Source organism: Neocloeon triangulifer, unplaced genomic scaffold, assembly GCF_031216515.1.
Source record: "Neocloeon triangulifer isolate White Clay Creek 2 clone unplaced genomic scaffold, ASM3121651v1 ptg000011l, whole genome shotgun sequence".
Lineage (NCBI taxonomy): Eukaryota > Metazoa > Arthropoda > Insecta > Ephemeroptera > Baetidae > Neocloeon > Neocloeon triangulifer.
In genome coordinates, this window is record NW_026775553.1 from 89,371 (window position 1) to 108,309 (window position 18,939).

At 42.5% G+C, this 18,939-nt stretch overlaps 3 protein-coding genes across 12 annotated transcripts; 1 reads left to right on the forward strand and 2 right to left on the reverse strand.

Moving 5' to 3' along the window:
• Nucleotides 1–3,454: 3,454 nt before the first annotated feature.
• On the reverse strand, nucleotides 3,455–5,334 carry LOC132196133 (eukaryotic translation initiation factor 3 subunit C-like). 8 transcript variants are annotated; one of them, XM_059618590.1, is made up of 8 exons: nucleotides 5,169–5,334; nucleotides 4,914–5,004; nucleotides 4,715–4,854; nucleotides 4,520–4,664; nucleotides 4,334–4,393; nucleotides 4,016–4,233; nucleotides 3,878–3,949; nucleotides 3,455–3,787 (listed from the first exon to the last, which is right to left on the reverse strand). In XM_059618590.1, exons 1-6 carry the CDS (start codon nucleotides 5,179–5,181, stop codon nucleotides 4,017–4,019), a joined length of 666 nt encoding a protein of 221 aa, XP_059474573.1. In that variant the 5' UTR covers nucleotides 5,182–5,334; the 3' UTR covers nucleotides 3,455–3,787; nucleotides 3,878–3,949; nucleotide 4,016. The 8 variants fall into 8 exon arrangements, with proteins under 8 accessions (XP_059474573.1, XP_059474572.1, XP_059474571.1 ...); XM_059618589.1 differs by having other exon boundaries at nucleotides 4,011–4,233; XM_059618588.1 differs by having other exon boundaries at nucleotides 3,456–3,787; nucleotides 3,878–3,952.
• Nucleotides 5,335–5,630: 296 nt separating this feature from the next.
• LOC132196135 (glutaredoxin-related protein 5, mitochondrial) lies at nucleotides 5,631–6,613 on the forward strand. The gene is made up of 3 exons (XM_059618596.1): nucleotides 5,631–5,904; nucleotides 5,971–6,293; nucleotides 6,358–6,613. Exons 2-3 carry the CDS (start codon nucleotides 6,027–6,029, stop codon nucleotides 6,496–6,498), a joined length of 408 nt encoding a protein of 135 aa, XP_059474579.1. The 5' UTR covers nucleotides 5,631–5,904; nucleotides 5,971–6,026; the 3' UTR covers nucleotides 6,499–6,613.
• An 842-nt stretch (nucleotides 6,614–7,455) lies between these two features.
• On the reverse strand, nucleotides 7,456–13,745 carry LOC132196129 (eukaryotic translation initiation factor 3 subunit C). 3 transcript variants are annotated; one of them, XM_059618567.1, is made up of 13 exons: nucleotides 13,608–13,745; nucleotides 13,286–13,413; nucleotides 13,100–13,232; nucleotides 12,905–13,049; nucleotides 12,636–12,778; nucleotides 12,019–12,362; nucleotides 11,356–11,618; nucleotides 10,643–10,852; nucleotides 10,434–10,587; nucleotides 9,652–10,008; nucleotides 9,319–9,457; nucleotides 8,977–9,170; nucleotides 7,456–8,109 (listed from the first exon to the last, which is right to left on the reverse strand). In XM_059618567.1, the coding sequence occupies exons 2-13, from the start codon at nucleotides 13,376–13,378 to the stop codon at nucleotides 7,600–7,602; spliced, it is 2,685 nt and encodes an 894-aa protein (XP_059474550.1). In that variant the 5' UTR covers nucleotides 13,379–13,413; nucleotides 13,608–13,745; the 3' UTR covers nucleotides 7,456–7,599. The 3 variants fall into 3 exon arrangements, with proteins under 3 accessions (XP_059474550.1, XP_059474551.1, XP_059474549.1); XM_059618568.1 differs by lacking the exon at nucleotides 13,608–13,745 and adding an exon at nucleotides 13,470–13,596; XM_059618566.1 differs by lacking the exon at nucleotides 13,608–13,745 and having other exon boundaries at nucleotides 13,286–13,445.
• Between the last annotated feature and the right edge of the window lie 5,194 nt (nucleotides 13,746–18,939).

Sequence of the window (18,939 nt, forward strand, 5' to 3'; positions counted from 1 at the left end):
AGAACGCCAATTTAATGAAATATATTTAAGAGGAATTTAATTTCAAATGAGAGCTCAAAGTTTCAATAATTTCAAACGGGATTTTACTTATAGTTTTCCAATGAAATGGTGCAATATTTTGTAATATTTTTATGAATATATGAATGCATTTATTCAAAGGTAGATTTAATTAATGTGAACTCCTGTTGTACACCTAATGGTGTGTTTAATAAATACTCTAATCTAAAAATTCACTTCTTCTTTATTGGCACATTAATAAAATAAGATGAAAAGAAAATGTTTACAAAATAGAGTTAATTTTAATAATCAATAAATTTGATGAAATAAAATGGATTGGCGATTCAAATGAAAAATTGCTATCACAACGAGACAAAGTATCTTTGTGATCTTGATTTTATGGAAAGCCTCGGACCAATTTTTGAATTCATTTTTTATTTAAACCTGCCTCGGAACGCTCTGGTAAAATTGGCGCAAAAATATCCTTGATTTCGGTTTATAATAAACGAAAATCGGACAACCACGCAAAAAGTACATTAAATTCCAGATCGAATGGTGCTAGCGGCGTTGATATCGCTAGTGTAGGAGCCAGGGAAACAAATTTCAAAATAAAAAGTGCGTTTGGGGCCCCCGAGTGGGCCGCAAATCGGGCGGATTAATATGTATTTCAGAAGATAATATTTCCTTTAAAGTAGTGGGCCGAAAAGAGATGATAACCGACGAAATACATAATTTCCTTAATAATTACGATTGAAATTCTCATTTCATTTTGCCACCCTTGTGGAATTTATTGCCTCTTGAATAAAAAAATTTGCAAAGTAAATATAAGTGAAATTAAAAATAAAAAAATTGTTCTTGTCCATAAATTGTGACGCACTTTTTTGTAATAATTCTGTGCATATTATGTAAGTTGTATAGCTGGCGAGCTAATTGCTCGTCAGTTAACATGAGCACCATAGCCGATACGCTTTCGAGCTTGGCTGGACTTGTATCTTTTAAAAAAAATAAATATATTTTCCTAAAAAAAAAAAATTACCTTTCTTCACAAACGGTTGGACGGCGCGGGTGTCCGGCCCGCGGCGCCCTGCACGTGTCCGGCGCCAGGGCGGTCGGACGAGAAGTCGCGGCGGACATCGATCACGTCTCGTGGGTAATACGGGACGAGATCACTTGCGCACGGCCGGAGAACGTTAGCGCCGGCGCCAGCCAACGCGCCATCAAAATGACTTCATTAATTTTGTGTTGCGCGGTTTAAAATGTGAAAAATGCTTTCATTAAGATTAATATTATAACAGCATAAATTAAGAAATTAAAAAAAAATAATAATAAACGAGTTTTTATTATAAAAGTGTTAAAATTTGCCTCAAGTAAAATATAAATTATACGGGCTTTTATAATTTAAAAAACAAATTAACTCAGAGTTTCAAAATATTAAATGTGAAAAATGCTTTTAATTGGGATAATGTTAAATTTGCATAAATTAAGCATCTAAAAAAACTTCCAAATAAGGAGAGTTTTTAATTATAAAAGTTAAAATTTGCGACAAGTCAAATATAATACTGGCTTTAATAATTTTAAGTGTTACTGGCATTGGTATGTTTTGAGGAATTAAATGTGAAAAATTTTTTTAATGAGGATAATTTTAAAATTGCGTAAATTAAAAAACTGAAAAAAATTCGGATAATGGAAAAAGATTTAAAAATAAAAGAGATTTTATTTTTGCCACAAGTATAATATATAAATATTTCTATAGTTGAAAGTTGAAGTCAAGTTTATTTATGAAAGCGAATGATGAAAATTAACAAAATATTCCGCGTCAAATGGTCCGTCTCGTTCCGAGCGAACACGCGTGTAAAATCGCAGAAGCCTCGCAAAAAGATTATTTTGAAAACTTTTCAAAAATATGGCAATTTGGCCCCGGCCGGACCAGGCGGCCCCTGGAAAAATTGGCCCGAGAATATGCTTCATCCGAGTATTTAAAAATCCGAAATGGGGCCACCCGAACGCGAGTTCGAGCCGTCGGCGTGTGCGCGCTTTTCGTTCTCGCATAGGAAAAAGCAAAGCGACCCACAAAACTCGGAGGCGCCTTTTTTTAATAAAAGTCCTCGGGAATTCTCCATTTATGCATTTTTTAACCTGCGGTAGGCCGAATTCAGCCGCGGCTGAAGAATTTGGGCCCGGGGGCCGGAGAGGAGCCGCCGAGGGCCCGCGGCGATCGATGCACCTCGGTCCGAACGAAACGCGTGTAAAATCCCATAATGCGGAATTTATGCCGAAAAATCGGTAATTCGGCCGCGGCGGGACTTGGCGACCGCTAGAAAAAAGAAAAATCGGTCCGAAAATAATCTTCATTTTGGTTTTTCATAAACAAAAATCGGGCCACCGGAATGCGAGCGGCGTCCGCCGGCGTGTGCTTGCCCATTCTCCAATAAACCCTGAATTTCCGGTGCGAAGGAAAGGTCTGACAAAGAACGGACGACCAAGTGTAAAAAGTAAATTAAATTGCGGATCGAATGTGCTAGCGCCGTCGTCCTCACTAGGGACAGGAGCCGGGGAAACAAATTTCAAATATATAAAAACAGCGTTCGGGGTCCCCGGGGGTCCGCGAATCGGGCGAATTTTGAATTTCTCAACACATAAAAGATACTGCCTGTAAAGTGATGGGCCCAAGAGAGATGATGCACTACTCCTACCAATGAAATAACAAAATACAAAATAAATTTCAAAAGACCTACATACCTTTCTTCACAAACGGTTGGAAGACGCGGGTGTCCGGCCCGCGGCGCCCCGCACGTGTCCGGCGCCAGGGCCGCCAGGTCGGTTGGACGAGAAGTTGCCGCGGACATCGGTCGGGTCTCCTCGGGACACGGGACAAGACCACTTGCGCACGGCCGGAGAACGTTCTTCCTCGGCACACTCCCACGCAATAATGAATGAGAGGCATGAGAGCGGCGGCGGTGACTCATGTTATTGGAATGCCAGGAATGCGAGCAGCGAGCACCGATCGGCATTCCAGACGCGTTTGCGCTGCGGCCTTGATCCAGGCAGCACTCGCTATTGGCGCACGCGAGCCGGCAGGATAGAGGCGGCGAGTCAGCCGAAGCGAATGCGGCGTTGCCAATGGCTCGGCCCACGGACGTGCGCCGGCGCCATCCAACCCGCCAGCAAAGAAACGATTGTGGGCGGCGCCTCCCTATTCCCAATGTGTTACGCTGGTACAACGATATAAAATGGAAAAATTGATACTCGACTCCTTCTTTCTTCATAATTATCCTGTATTCTTATCATTACCATTCTTATAGAAACAAACGAACACGCCGAGCCGTGCCCACTTTTAACTATTTAGTCAGACTGCATTTTGCATAAATAATGCTTGGACTCGTTTTTTTTAATGCTTACCATGGAAATAAAAATGAAACCAAGCCAGTACATTTTTAATGTAAATAATTTTTTTTCTATTTCTCAAAGAGAGGTTTAATTTTAAATTATAAAAAATATTTGAGAAAATCAATAAATGCATTAATACATATTAAAATGAGTTTTATATTCTTTAAATTTTTACAAAAAAATTACAAGTACATTACTAAAATCTGTACAAATTTTAACAAAAATTTTTTAACACATGAATCTTATGGGACAAATGATCAAATAGTCGCACAACGATATAGAACGGGAGGGAAACATCAGAGTACAAAATAAAAGCAAATCGCAGTTGTGTGTCATCTTAGGGGGAGGGTAGTGATGCTTTCGAGCCGCACTAACTGACGCCTCGGGGTCGGGGGGACTGCGCCTGAAACAAAAATAGCCAAAATTAAAACTCCAGTCCGTGAGCCGCTTTATTTTTTATTAAAGGCTTAAAAGCTTGAAATGAAAAACCCACCTGAAGGCCACAGGTCTGGACTTTAGTGCGTCCTGAGAGCCAACGGCTTCCTCTCGACCTTCTTGTCGGACACTTCTGAAAAGAGTTCAAGTTTATTTTTCAGATTTTATTGAGACATGATTTTGGGTTTTACCTGACCTCAGCTCAAAGGTCTGCCGATGCTGGCGGCCACCGCATCCAGGTCGCGCCCCGTGCTACGTGTCCGGCTGCTGCGAGCTGGCGTAGATGGGCTCCTTGCCCTTGTACTACGACCCTGAGGCGCCCTGGCGCTTTGTTCTTGGCGGCGCCGCAGGATGATTTTCACCTGAGAAAGGGAAGAGAATAAGCTCACTCTTAAATCACGCAGAGCTTGCAACCTGAAGGAATTAAAGAGATTCATCAGAACCCTCAATGTGAAAAAATATCTCCGAAGTGCAAAAATGGAAAAATAAAAAACACTTTTCAACATTGCTGTACTTTCTCAGCTTCTGCCTCATTGAGGCCAACGACTTGGAGTTGTTTTTTGACATGTTCTTCCTGCAAATAAAACAGAAATAACAAATTTACCTTGACTCCTAATTCTAATTGATAAGGTAATAGAACAAAATCATGGATGAATCGCATTAAAGTTTAGTTAGAAAGGAAACAAATTGAGAGACAAACCTTCCCTCCTTATCTTCCCAGACTTCGTTGATGAAGGCGTCGAGTTCTGCGAGGATGCGGACGTAGAACCTGGGCGTGACTCCGTTCTCCTCCTTGGTCACCACGGGCAGGGCCTTCTGGTACGCCCTGGTCAGCTCCTCGAACGCTGCAAGAGCAAATTCAATTGCAAGTCAAAGGGATAGGCGGGGCACTCACAGGACAACATGCTGGACATGTCTTTGATTTTCTTGTGGTTCCTGATCTGCTTGATGAGGTTGGTCAGCTCCTCGTAGCGCTTCTCCTTGGTCGAACGCACCACGCGCTTCGCCGCCTCCTCCTCGCCGTCAAACTTAAATCTGAAGTAAAAGAGTCAGTACATATTAAAACAATCCAAACACTTGCATAAAAAACTCACTTTTTGAAGCCGGCTGGGCTCCTCTCGGCCTCAAAATCGGAGACGGGGGCGAAGAATCGTGGTCTGGGTTCATTCTCAGGTTCCAACCGACCTGAAACCGAACAAGATCCTTTTCAGTGCGAGACTAAATATGGAGGAAGAATGGAAACAGAGAGGACGAGGTCCAGCAGAGAAATTGCCCATTTGGAGGCGGTGACTGAATTCTCGGGCCTCTCCGATTCACCTTTGAAGAGGTCGAGGGCGCGTTTTACTCACCTGATGATTGCATTTAGGCTGCAAGTGCAAGGGCGAGGAAACAGTCTTAAACAAGACACAGGCGTTTGTTTTCGCATGATGTCAACATACTTTTTGTTTTTTACTTGAAACGTGCGGGACAGTGCGGGATTTGTTTCTGTTTGTGTTTGGTGCGGATTGGGGGCGTAACCGACGTGTATGCAAAGGAGATAAAGGAGATCCACACCGAGATGAAAATGCACTTGATATAATGATAGCAACCTATTTTCGGATTGTTGAATATTTTAAAACGATGAGAATAGAATGCGATTTGAAATTTGACAGGGTTAAGAAATTTTTCTTGGCTTCAACAATGACAATCAACGTCAATTACTTCATCTGCTTTACTTACTTTCCATTCAGACCGCGCCCCTTTTGTTTGAAACTATATAAACATGAAGCTAGCTCACGAAATTAATTTATTTTTGAATTTTCAACTTACTTATGATCAATTTTGTGGTATTTGCAATATCATCTTTTATATCTATGTACTAGAAATTAGGAGCCAAAAGATTTGTACTTTATTTGCGTACAGTACATCGCGTAAATATACTTTCTCTCAAAACGTCTCTATAATTTCTAGTGGCTAACTTCATATAGCAGTAAGAAAGCAGCTGTTTTTATTTTAAAAACAATTATGTAACAAAAAAAATCGAAGCGGTCGCTGAATATTACAACGAGAGACAGCTTCTTGCAAACTGATCCCTGGATAAAGCAGGTATGTACATAGTTTATGTAATTCACCCTGATTGCCAACAATTTCAGGATGCACACAAATTTGCAGAGAAGGCAGGCTCTGGTGGTGCTCGTGGGTGCGAAGAAGTGTTCGTCGGTGCCGAGATGTTGCGGGCGGGCGGCTGGTCGGCGCGGCTGTTGGTGCGGTGGGCGTCTTCGTCTGCGGAGGAGCGGATCGGCGGCCTGGTCAAGCAGAGCAAGGTGGTGGTGTTCATGAAGGGCGTGCCCGCCGAGCCCAAGTGCGGCTTCAGCAACGCGGTCGTCCAGATTCTGCGAATGCACGGCGTCCAGTACGACGCGCACGACGTGCTCAAGGACGAGGCGGTGCGTCAGGGCGTCAAGGACTTCTCCAAGTGGCCCACCATCCCGCAGGTGCCCCATTTCCCATTGGATTACAAAAAAATTGTTGGTAACCCGAGCTGATTTTGTGCCGCAGGTGTTTGTGGACGGAGAGTTCGTTGGCGGCTGCGACATCCTCCTGCAGATGCACCAGAGCGGCGACCTCGTCGACCTGCTCGGCCAGGCGGGCATCAAGTCGGCCCTCCTCGACCAGGACGCCACCACCGACAAGAAATAGACGATCCACTCTGCGAGCAGCGGTTTTTAACCAAAAAGAACTGGAATGTGTAGAGGTTGTTTTTTTTTTTGTCTAGTGCCACATAATTGTTATGCAATAAAGCAAAATAAATAAGCCTGTGGAAATTTTTCTATACAAATGTTATATAAATTAACATTTCCTCACTTTACTATAAATGATTACAATGGAAGGACGTGTGTCAAAGATTATTTGTGGTTCGGTGCTAAATTATTTTGTTTATCTTTTATGGAGGGCCTCTTGTAGTGAATTGACATATAATTAGATGTTTAGGAAGGTAGGGACCTGTACACAATTGGACGCATTTACCGGCAGTTTAAATCTGATCCTGTTTAAGAATGAAGTTTTACTAGTCTGGTCTAATATTTAATGCATGGAAATAATTTATTTTGCTTCATTGCTTCTTTTCAAGGGTTGAAAATGGGTAAAAATCTGCGTTTTTTATATCAACTGAGACTCAAACTTTTGTTTTATCAAAGTTAAGCTAGTTATATGTTCTGAATACCCTTCAATATTTAAAATGACTATAAGATTTAAAAGACTAACTTTCATGTTTCTTTTTCACAGCTCAACAATCACTTCATTTAGTTATATTTTTTTTTAGAAAGCAATAAATATTCTTAACAAATAACCAATGTTTTAGCAGAGGTTTTATAGTTTAGATTGTCAATCTGGAGATTGGTCAAGAGAATCACTCCTTAGCCATGAACCTCATACTTTCTCAAGACAGGAAAGAAGCAGAGATTCAATGTTTGTTTTTTTATAAAAGTATAAGAAGCAACAATTTTTTTCTTTATTCCCGTCATTCATTAAAATTTGATATTGAAAATTTAAGGGTGATTTTTTCGAGTTGAAACCTTTATTTCCTGGACCAACTAATAATTTAGGATGTAGACTTGTTGTTACCCAGGAGGTCACGAGAAAACACAAGGCTGTGTATTGACCTTAAGAGCATCTTTATTCTCAGCCATGCAAACACTTGGTAGTCGAGGCGCGAAAGTCCGAGGCTGGTCCGTGATCACTTGCCTTCCCCGCTCTCACACACACGTGTCTGTGTCACTCGCCTTTCGGTGACCTTGACCTTCAGTAGGCCCTGTTGTCGCGGTGCGAGTCGCGGTCGCCGCCGCCGCGGTTGCGCTGCCGCCCCCAGTCCTGCCCCCGCTCCTGCCGGTTGTAGTTCTGACGGTCACGGAAGTTGCCGCCCTGCCCGCCTCCCCCTCCACCCCCTCCGCCGCGCACAAAGAAGTTGCCCTGCTTCATCTCGAAGATGCGCTCGTTCGAGTCAACCAGGTTGTTGACCTTGTCGACGAGCTGCAGCGCAATCGACTGGAGGCGGCTCGGCTCGGAGCGGTGCATCACGACCGACTGCGAGGGGTCGTCGAGCGAGGCCATCAGCTCCTCGTTGATGATCATCTTGCTGATCACCGAGTGCACCACCGCCTTCTCCAGCTCGAACATGCGCGACAGCTTCTCCATCGAGATCGAGTCGTAAACGTTCGAGTACGTGAACAGGTACGTCCGCAGCGACTCCTCCTGGATCAGCTGCTTCAGCATCACGCGCACCTTCTCCGCCTGCGCAAACAAGTCCCACACCTGCAACAAATCATATTTTTTTTTTTATAAAATATCAGTTAAATAGTCATTTTAAATGATGGGGTGTATTGGGCGGATGGGATTGCTGTTTTCTAAACAAATATCTTGGCGTCTGACGATCGTGACCTTTGAGGTCACCCGTCGCTCCGTCAGGACATGACCTTTCTAATGATGAGTCACGTTGTATATTTGAAAGAAAATAATTTTGGTGGGGGGGGGGGGGGGGAGGGAACCTAATCACAATCACGGGATTGATCAATTCTATTTGACTGCAGTTTTCTTAACAGAAACCAAGCCAACCCTGACCTTTAAGGTTACCAATCGCTCTTTTGTGGGCTGACCTATCCAATTAAGTGTCACACTTTATATTTTAAAACGGTGTGGGTATTTATTTCGGGCCAATGAGATTGCTCCATTATTATAATTTACTATTTTCTGGAAAAATATTGGCAACCTTGATCTTACAGGTCAATCACAGCTAATTTGATTGCTTAAATTGATTTCTAAAATTCCTGTTTTCTATAAAAAATATATTAGCAACCTTGGCCTAATAGGTAACAAATTACTCCGTTGTGTCTTGCTCTTTTTAATAAAGTGTTGCAATTTATAAATAAACTGTTTCTAGGACGGTGAGGCTTTCTCTTGGGCCAGTGGGATTGCTCAGTTTCCATAATTGCTGTTTTCTTAACAAAATTTTGGCGGCCTTGACCTTTCAAGCCACCAATCGTGACCTGCCGTTTCTTATGATGTGCATGTTGGTGGATCCCATTTGCATTTGGTGGAGCCCATTTGCATTTGGTGGTGGGGGAAGAGTTCAGATACAATCTGGTGACGTTGATTAGCACAAAAGACACTAAAGGAACGAACCTTGGCGTTCATCTTGTCGTTGATGATGAAGTTGAAGCAGGCGTTCCAGTTTCCGTTGCGCATGGCCTTGGACGCTGCGACCACATGTTCGCGCATCGACTCAGGCGGCCCCAGAAGACTCTGGCGCTCGCTCGACCGCAGCTGCTGGTAGAATGTCTTCGAAATCATGCGACGCCGCGCGTCAAACTCGTGCGCTGAAATAGCAAAATCAAAGTCAATCCTCAGACTTGCAAATAAGAGTTTTGATGCACAGCTAGAATATCTGATGTTCGGCATCAATTTTGAAAAGTTAATTTATTTATTTATAAAAAATTGTCTCCAGGTTCAACGAATGAGACTGACCAGCCATGTATGGAATTTCAATGAGCATGGCCGAGACGAGATAAACGCACTCGAGCAGCTCCTGATTGATGTGCATGTGGAACGGCATCTGGCGCTGCTTCTCTATTTTTTCCTGCTCCTTGCTGCGCTCGTGCTGGCGCTGAAAACAAAATTATTTTGATCTGGCACTTTGCATTTTACTTTGACTTTTGGCAATAATTAGCAGGCTTGTTGGTTTTAGTGTGCAGGCAAATAATTTGTGAAATGGGTAAGTTTGAAAACTTGTAACTATTTTCCACACACTGCCAGGTATTGTCAAAATTTGTTGAGTGAAGTTTTGACAACGAGTGATACCTGCGGAAGGAGGCCCTGGGCAAGGAGTTCCTTGACCTTGCCGGTCATCATGAGGTCGACGAGGCAGCTGTGCGAGTCCTTGATGTTGGCGTGGCGGAAGGCGCACAGGCCGAGGTGGGCCATGGTGCGGTTGTAGAGGATCTGCGTGGACGGGTCCGAGTGCTGGATGGTCTCCTGCAGGTGCGACATGAGCACCAGGTCACGCGCCTCGAACCAGTTGTCGTGCAGGGCGTGGTGGTAGATGTGGCACAGGATGGCGCGCGTCCGCAGCCGGTCCGTGTTGTCCTTGGCGTACACGTACTTGCACAGCTGCTCCATCACCTCCACGTTGGTCACCGTGTCCGAGGGCAGCTTCCCCTGAAACCGGTCAATCCATTAATCATTATAACTCAACAGGGCGGCTATTTTTTCGAGTCAAAATGTTCGGCGGCCGTAATGACAGTCCATGAATCAGAAAATTGTTCTAAGAAAACTTGGCAAGGCTTTTAATAAAACTCCTATCCATTGGCGTTTGTCTCATGTTTGTGAAAGAAGTAGAAAAGGGACTAAGCCACCAATCATGCACATTTTTAACCTTCTTGGGGTGAAAACCCTGGGAAATCTCGGTAAGTGAATCAACCCCAAAGGATGGTGAATAATTCGAATAATTCAGTGCGATTTTTCCCCTGATGAAACCAAACCTTTCTTCCTTTAACTAAAACTCGATCAGATTTGTTCAGAAATCAATTTCCGTCTAACACATAATTGAGAAGCCACGTTTTTGAACGTTCGCACGGACTGACCTCTTTCCTCTCGATGGCCCTGGTGTCCAGTTTGTAGTAGAGGTGCTCGATCTTGCGCAGGTAGATGCGGCACACGTCGGCTGGCTTGTTTTGCCGCTCGATGTACGTCTGCACCTGGTCGATGATCTGCACGACCTTGAGCTCGTCCTTCAGCCTGCAGACAAAATGAGGTCAGACTTGAGGTCAGGTCAGGTGGAGGGGCAACTGACCTGAGGACGTATTCGTTGCTGTGGGGGTCGCACTCCTTGAGCAGTTTGACAAACTCCTCGTCCAGCCGCTCCACCACGGTCAGCACACAGCCCCGGATCTGGTACGGGGCCTCCTCGAACTGCTCGTTTTCCTCCAGGATGTCGTCGGCCACCCGCAGGTCCGGCTGCGCCAACAGTACGTCCAAAGCGTCCGGGATCCGGTCCAGAAGTCTGAAACAATTTTTTTTTAATTTTATGGTGATTAAGTTGCTTAAAAGGTTTCTGCTGAAGCTTTTAAAATGCTATACTGAGAACCAACAATCAATAATAAGAAATTTGATCTTTCTCTCAAATTTGATTGAATTGTTCTTTCACATTTAGTCAATTTGCTTTTTCCCAATTAGCAAACAAACAATAAAGCGTTTTAAAAAACAGTTGTATCGCAAAAGATTAAAAACAATGCTACTTTTCTCTCAAATGCTTTCCAACTCAAAATAATTACAGATTTCCGAGCTAACCATGAAAAGCATGTTAATTACAAATTTGAAAAAATTTGGCAAAAACCAAGAGCCAAATTTGATGAGGAGTTAAGCAAGAAAGTTAAACTTTCGTAAATCAATTGTCTACTTTGAACTCCATAATTATAAAAATTACTGCCTCATTCTAACTTGTCTTGGAAACAAGTAGTGAAGGCATGGCCAAATTGTAATATAATAATATAAGCGTAGCCTCACTTTGTCCAGTACTCGGGCTTCATGGCGTCAGAGACCTTGGGTGTGTAATCAAAGATGGCAGCAATGATGGCCAGCTTGATCTTGAGGTGGATGGCGGGCCCGAGGCTGTGCTGCTCGGCGATGCCCTGCAACTCGTGCAGCAGCTCGATTTGCTCGCGCCGGTCCGTCCTCTTTTTGCCACGCGCCGCCATGATTTCGCCCAACTTGCGAACAACAATGTGGATGTCAATATCAGCGTCCTTTGCAAACATCTTTGGCTTTTCCTGAAACAAAATCCAAACTCAAACCAAAGTCAACAACAAATACAGGAATTTGAATTAACCTCCTTTTAAAATAATTGAGATCTAAAATGAACTAAATAAAATGTAAAGCAGGTGTCCAAAACTTTGATTCTCGCCATGAGATTTGATTCCAAGAATCATCTCCCAAGCAGTAAATTCAAACGGACTTGAACATTTAAAATGCCAGGTCAGGAAAAATTGATAAAAGACCAAAAAGGTAAAAGCCATCTTTAGATTGAAAAGACAAGATCAAGTTAGCTGATTGGATTACTCAGAGTCGTCTGGTTTTAAATTGCATTGGTAAGTTTGAAACTGATTTCTCACCGAAGCTCTTGGGTTGAAAAAATTGAAAAGACTCGACTTGGTTTTTCATTGTACTGACCGAGGGGATGGCGACGCCCCCTTTGACAGTCTCCCAGCCGCCCTCGTCGTCCTCCTCCTCGCGCTTCTTGCGGTGCTCGCGCTCCCGGCGCTCCTTTTTTTCCTTCTTGGTCTCCTCCTCCTCCTTCTCAGTGGTCTTCTTCAGGAAGCGGTCCCTGATGTTCATGTACGCGTCTTCCTCGGACTCGGACGACGACGTCTCAGAGTCGCTGCCCCAGTCCATCGAGTCTTCGCTCTCGTCTTCCTCACCCCCTCCCCTCTTGGCAAACTTCTCTGGCTCCTGCTTCAATGTGGACTTCTTGGCAGTCGGTTTTGCGTCCGAGTCGTCCGACTCAACTTCCTCGTCTGCAAAATGCAAATTTCATTTTAAAAACAGTATCTAAAGTATTGGTTACTTTTTCCCGTTAATAAAATTTCAGTCTCAAAAACAAAGGCGGATATTCTCATGGTAAGTAACTATGATTTAGATTCGCTGGAGCAACTAATTTCAATGCTCTAAAAAATCCCAATGGGAAACTCAGTTTGTGAATTTTCCTTTAGTATTTTATTGAAAGGTTTGAACTGAAAATGTTCCAGTAAGAACATATCAGAACTTTGAAGGAAACTGTGTTTTGAAACCTTTGTCTGCCTCGTCATCGTCATCTCCGCCGTCAGGCGCTTCCTTGAACAGGGCCAGGTCCTTTTCAAAGTCTTTGCTGTACTTTCTCAGCTTCTGCCTCATCGAGGCCAACGACTTGGAGTTGTTTTTTGACATGTTCTTCCTGCAAATAAAATAGAAATAACTAATTTACCTTGACTCCTAATTCTAATTGATAAGATAATAGAACAAAATCATGGATGAATCGCATTAAAGTTTAGTTAGAAAGGAAACAAATTGAGTGACAAACCTTCCCTCCTTATCTTCCCAGACTTCGTTGATGAAGGCGTCGAGTTCTGCGAGGATGCGGACGTAGAACCTGGGCGTGACTCCGTTCTCCTCCTTGGTCACCACGGGCAGGGCCTTCTGGTACGCCCTGGTCAGCTCCTCGAACGCTGCAAGAGCATATTCAATTGCAAGTCAAAGGGATAGGCGGGGCACTCACAGGACAACATGCTGGACATGTCTTTGATTTTCTTGTGGTTCCTGATCTGCTTGATGAGGTTGGTCAGCTCCTCGTAGCGCTTCTCCTTGGTCGAACGCACCACGCGCTTCGCCTCCTCCTCGTCGTCACTGAACTGAATAGCAAAAATTTAAATAAAACCGTTGCAAATGGAAGTGGAAAGCTTACGGTGAATCCGGCGGCCGGCTGGCGCTGAATCTGCTCCTCCTCGGACGAGCTTTCGCTCTCCGAATCGGAGCCGGTGGCGAAGAATCGACTCATCTCGCCTCAAACTTGGTCTGTCCTGAGCAATGCACCTGAAATCGACAGCAAAACCCTTCATTAGTTGGCCCAAAACGTGCAGATGGAACACCTTCGCCGGCCGGGGTACCGAACGAAGGAAACGAAGAAATTCCTCCCCCGGTACGGCAGGGCGGACCATGATTCGGCCTTTGGAGGTGCCTGGGTTGACCTGAGAGACGGTAAAAAGGTCGAGGGGCGCGAATCTCACCTGAAAACCTCAGCGATAAATGATAAATGCATTCGTGGGCCACGAGGGCAGCAAAAATGGGCAGTAGCAGCAGCAAGTTGACAAACGCGAACATTGCGCACGCCGATCATCGATTGTTTTCGTGTCACTGTTTAAAAATGCGCGCTAAGAGCGTCTGCGTTAAGCATCCTCTCATCATCTTTTCATGTAGTTTTTACAAAAAAAATAATTATAGAAAGACTAAAAGAATTTCTGGATAACCGCAAGGGTTTCCTAGGTGGATTTTCCACGATCTACCAATGAAAAATATTTGGCGCAAACACACGTTCCACGTTCTGGAGTTTCTGGACACTACAAGAGATGTAACGTGATGTAACGTGTTGGTGTTGGTATGCTCGTTGGTATGCTCCGGTATGCTCCTTGTTGGTATGATTTGGTAAGGGTGTATTAAAGGGATTGGAAGTCGTTGAGCAGAAACTGTGACAAATAGGTGGCATTTAACATATTTGAAACTAGAAATATTCAACGCAATAAAATCTCAAACAATCAATGGCTTTCATCTGTCATATTTTGCAAAATGCGTGAAAATATTTGGAAATTCGCATGGATCTCTTGTGGCGAAGCACTTAACTCCTTTCTGCACACTCCACCCACAATCAACGCCCCCTTTTTGTGGCACATTGTTGCTCTCTGATGTTTTCGCGAGAATGTTGCTCAACGGATTTTTTGTTCTTCGCAATTCTCGGCCGAATCCCTCATGCTGCCGCCGAAATCGACCCTGGTTCCGAAGGATGCGTACCCTGAGCCCCTACGGAAGCTAACAGGAACGTCCGTATCTCGTGCGTCCGTCTGTTCTCCCGAGATTTTCGCTACCAAAAATACCATTATGCGGGTATAAAATTCTCAAAGTTCTGCTACAAAAACTCGAGAAATTTTCAAAAATTGGAGTCATTAAATTTGAGTAAATGTCGCTCAAGATCTGTAAGTCCACAAGATAATTTCAAATTTTATTTTTATTTACTACATTCAAAATCTACAGCAGCTTTCATTTTTTTTCACCAATCGGTCATGCCGCGGCATTTTTGTAGTTGCAAGTTAGAAGAAGGAAAATATTGCCCCGAAATGTGAGGAAACTGGCGCCGGCGAGCCGGGTGTGAGCAAATATTAGGTCGTGGGGGCGAAATAAGACTTAAACCCAACCAATTTAACCATACCTGAGCTAGGATATTAAATTTCTCAAGTAGCTAGGTCATCCCCGGGCCTGAAAAGTCCTCCGTGGAAGGAAAATCTTCGACATAAGCGAGGCGACTCGGGCGGCGGGTCCATCTTGGCCATTTTGGCCTTGGCGTGTTGTTGTTGTTGTTGTTGTATTTTGATTTAATTGGCTATAGTTAATACCATTTAGCCAGGTCTTATTTATGTTGGTTTAATTTTTTCTAGTTGTATTTACATTTGGGAAAGATGACCTGAAACAGGGCATGCAATGCAAAATAGATTTGTCTATTATTTGTTAAGAGGATTGTAGACAGGTTGATAGAGGAGTTGAGATGGAGCTGTTTAAGGCAGCTCATCAGATTTTTTCTTGCAGGAGCTAGTCGAGGACATGCAAGCAAAAGGTGCTCCAGCGAACAGGGGTCGTGGGAACAGACACATGCTGATGAATGTGCTATTTTCCATGCAAAGAGCCTATCAGGGGTTGGTGCATGCACAAAGCGAATTCTATGAATACTGGTATAAAAGCTTCTTGAAAGACCAGGAAAGGCAGTGAACCAGGATTTACGAGGAACAATTCCTGACGGATGAAGTAGAGCATATTTTTTACCTTTTGTAATATTTAATACTCTCCAGCTTGTATTCCACTGTTGTGCTGCTTCTTTACGGATTAATTTTTCCAAATCTGGTATCGGTGTGTCAATTCGTCTGATAGAAGGTCCTCGACAAGCTAAGTTAGCAACTTTATCAGCTATCTCGTTTCCTTTTATACCTATATGGGATGGTATCCACAGCAGATGAATTTGGAATCCTGCTGTTTCAAGCTCGTGTATGTGCTCTCGAATATCTGCAATAATAAAATTTTTGCTTTCAATAAATTTATCATTTGAAAGCTCAACCAGGAGACTTTGTGAGTCTGAAAGAAGGTATGATTTCTGAGGAGGCAAATTATGTTTGATGTAGTTTAGTGCCATACACAACGCCATTGCTTCTGCTGAGTAAATTGAGTAAGTTAATGGTAGGGTCTTTATGAGAGCAAAATTCTTTCCAGCAAAGTAAGCTGCAGCTGCTACTGATCCATCTTTTTGTTTGGAGCCATCTGTGTAAATCTTAAGGCTTTCTGATGCTGTTGTGTGAAGGAACTGTAGAATTAGCTGCTTAGTCTGTGGTGGCAGGCTGTTTTTACTGAACTTAGACCATGGAGTTTTCAGCACTGAAATGTGTTGATTTATGCTGATTTCCAAGTGTGATGGTGACCATTTTTTAATTGTAGGAGCTGTATCTGAGGTCCATTTTCTAAAAGCTGTAAGAAGTGGGTGTTTAGCAACAACTTGATTTTTAACTTTTATTCTCCGACTCCATTCCTCAAGTATTTGTCTCAGCAATTGACGATCAAACCTCAGTAGTTTTATTACTAGTTGTTCAGCTAGTATTTTAGCTGTAATTTTAAGAGGCTTGAGGTTAAGCTCGGCCTGCATGCTATGAATCGGAGTGCTTTTAAATGCACCCAGTATCTTTCTCATAGCTGTATTTTGCATCACATCTAATGTATTCAACTCAGTTTGTGCAGCATTCTGCCAAAGGAAGGAGGAGTACTGCAACTTGGAAAGAATCAGTGATTTATAAATTTGCAGTAGACAGTGCGGGTCTGCTCCCCACCAAACCGTCGCTACTGATTTTATAAGATTCAGTGAGTTTTGACAGGCTTTTTGTAGACTTGCGATTTGAGGTTTCCATTTTAATTTTGCATCAAAGAGAACTCCTAAGTATTTGACTGTTTCTACCACTTCAACTTGTCCTTGTGTTGTATTCACTGAATCAAGGTTTATCACTTGATGAGAAAAAGGTATTATTTTAGTTTTTTTTCAGGTTAATTTGAAGACCCTTTTCTTGGAAGAAGTTCAACAGGGCTTCAATCGTTTCTGACATTATTTTTATTGCTGAGCTAATATTAGCTTGTCCGAAATGAATCAAGACGTCATCTGCAAACTGAATTATTTTTACTGACTTACTCAGGTGATCCTCTAGTGCTCTGACATAGATTATATACAACAGTGGGGAGAGCACTCCACCTTGAGGTACTCCTTTATAAACTGTCCTACGTTGTAGCCCAGCTGAGGTTGTATAATACTGACACACTCTTCCTGAAAGGAATGTCTCTATCCATTGAACCAGTTGTTTAGGAAGGCCTATGTGAAAAAGATCTTCAAGGAGTTTTTTATGAGGGACGCCATCAAACGCTCCCTTAACATCAACTAGTAGTGCAAAATGTTTTTGTTGTTTCAACCAGGACACTTGGATTGAGGCTGAAAGCTCTGCTTAACACATCTGAACATTAAGACCTTTTCTATAGGCAACTTGGCTTTGTGGCAGGAGTTGATTTTCTTCAAGGAATACTACTAGTCTTCTTTTTAACAAACTTTCAAAGAGTTTTCCTACACATGAAGTGTACATTATTGGACGATATGCACTTTCTATGCCAGGTTTTTGACCTGCCTTTAGGATCGGTTTTAACCATGCTTTTTTCCATTCAATTGGGCAGAAATTATTTTGCACAATCATGTTGAAGAAGTGGAGGAGTTCTTCTTTATATTTATCCGGGAGATGGGCTAGCATCATATATGATATGTTATCTGGTCCTGGAGAAGCATGCTTATTAACTAAGTTTAGGGTTCCTTCAAGTTCCTTAAGTATAAAGGGTTTTGTACAGAAGGGTTTACTGGGTTTACTTTGTTTTGTTAGCCTTCCTTGTAGAGCACTCCAGTCAAGGTTTTCATCTTTCTTAAGGTTAGATGGACAGACTCTTTCAAGGAACTCCATTTCCCAGTTTCCTTTGTTTATTGATTGACTAGATGGATTTGTTATACTGTTTCTCATCATTTTAACTGTTTTCCACAGATACGAAGAGCCTTTTTGTCTTGAGAGTGAGTTACAAACTTGTTGCCAGAATTCAAATTTGGCCGTTTTACTTATTATTTTAAACTTAGCTGATGTTTGCTTTGTCTCAACATACTTCTGGTACGATGCTTGATTTTTTTTAAATTGTTTTTGAGCCTCTATCATTGATAAATAAGCTGATTCGCAGTCTTCATTCCACCATGGCTTTTTAACTCTTTTGGATAATGGATTTTTTTTGTTTTTTCCACGGTATAGAACTATCTGCTGCAGCATTAAGATTTTTGGTAAATGAATGCCAAGTAAATTCATCTAAGAGGTCTTCACTCACCAATGTGAGGTCAGGCGAGGTTGGATTTGTTCCAGGACGTTGAATCAATGTTGGTTCTCCATTGTTTTAAACTGTGAAGTTAACATTTGTCAACAATTTCTCAAGAAACCTTCCTCGAGAGTTAGAGTAGGTAGAACCCCATAGATGACAGTGGGCATTAAAATCACCACATATGATTGCAGGATGAGGGATTTGTTCCAGCAAATCTTCAATTTCTTTATTAATACCTATATTAGGTGGGGCATATAGACTCACTAGGACTATGAGATTGCCATTAATCTTCAATTTTACTGCTACTGCTTCAAGTTCGGTATGCAAGTGAATTTGATGTGCTTGTATATTGCTTTTTAATAGAATAGCTGCACCTGCTCCTCTGCTGGTTGATCTGTCTGATCTGTAGGACACGAAGTCTAAAAATTTAAAATTTTCACCATTTTGAAGGTGAGTTTCAGTTAGGGCAATGATTTGAATATTAGAATTTTGTTGCACATAGTGTTCCAGGGCTAGTTGATTTGCTTTAATACTTCTTGCATTCCATTGTAATATTGATTTTTCGGTGCGTTCCATCATGAAATTCTTTCTTCGCTGGCTGCCTCCTCAGTTTCCATTGAATCTTTCTCACTAGGTATTGATATAACTGTTTTGCTATCTAAGATTTGTTTCCATCCATTTAGCAATTGCTCTTGCAGCATCTGTACATCGGTTAGCTCAGCTTGATTTTTCTTCACTGTAGTAAGGTTCATTATCAATTGAAACATGAACACTAACATGGTCAAGGCTGTTTTGTTACTAATAACTTTAGAACACATTTCTAACAATTTTTCTGGTGCCATTTGTTCCAGGTCGATTTGCATTTTTACTTCTATATTATCTTGGCTCTTCTTATCTTCTGACTTCAGGTTTTGCCCAGCACGT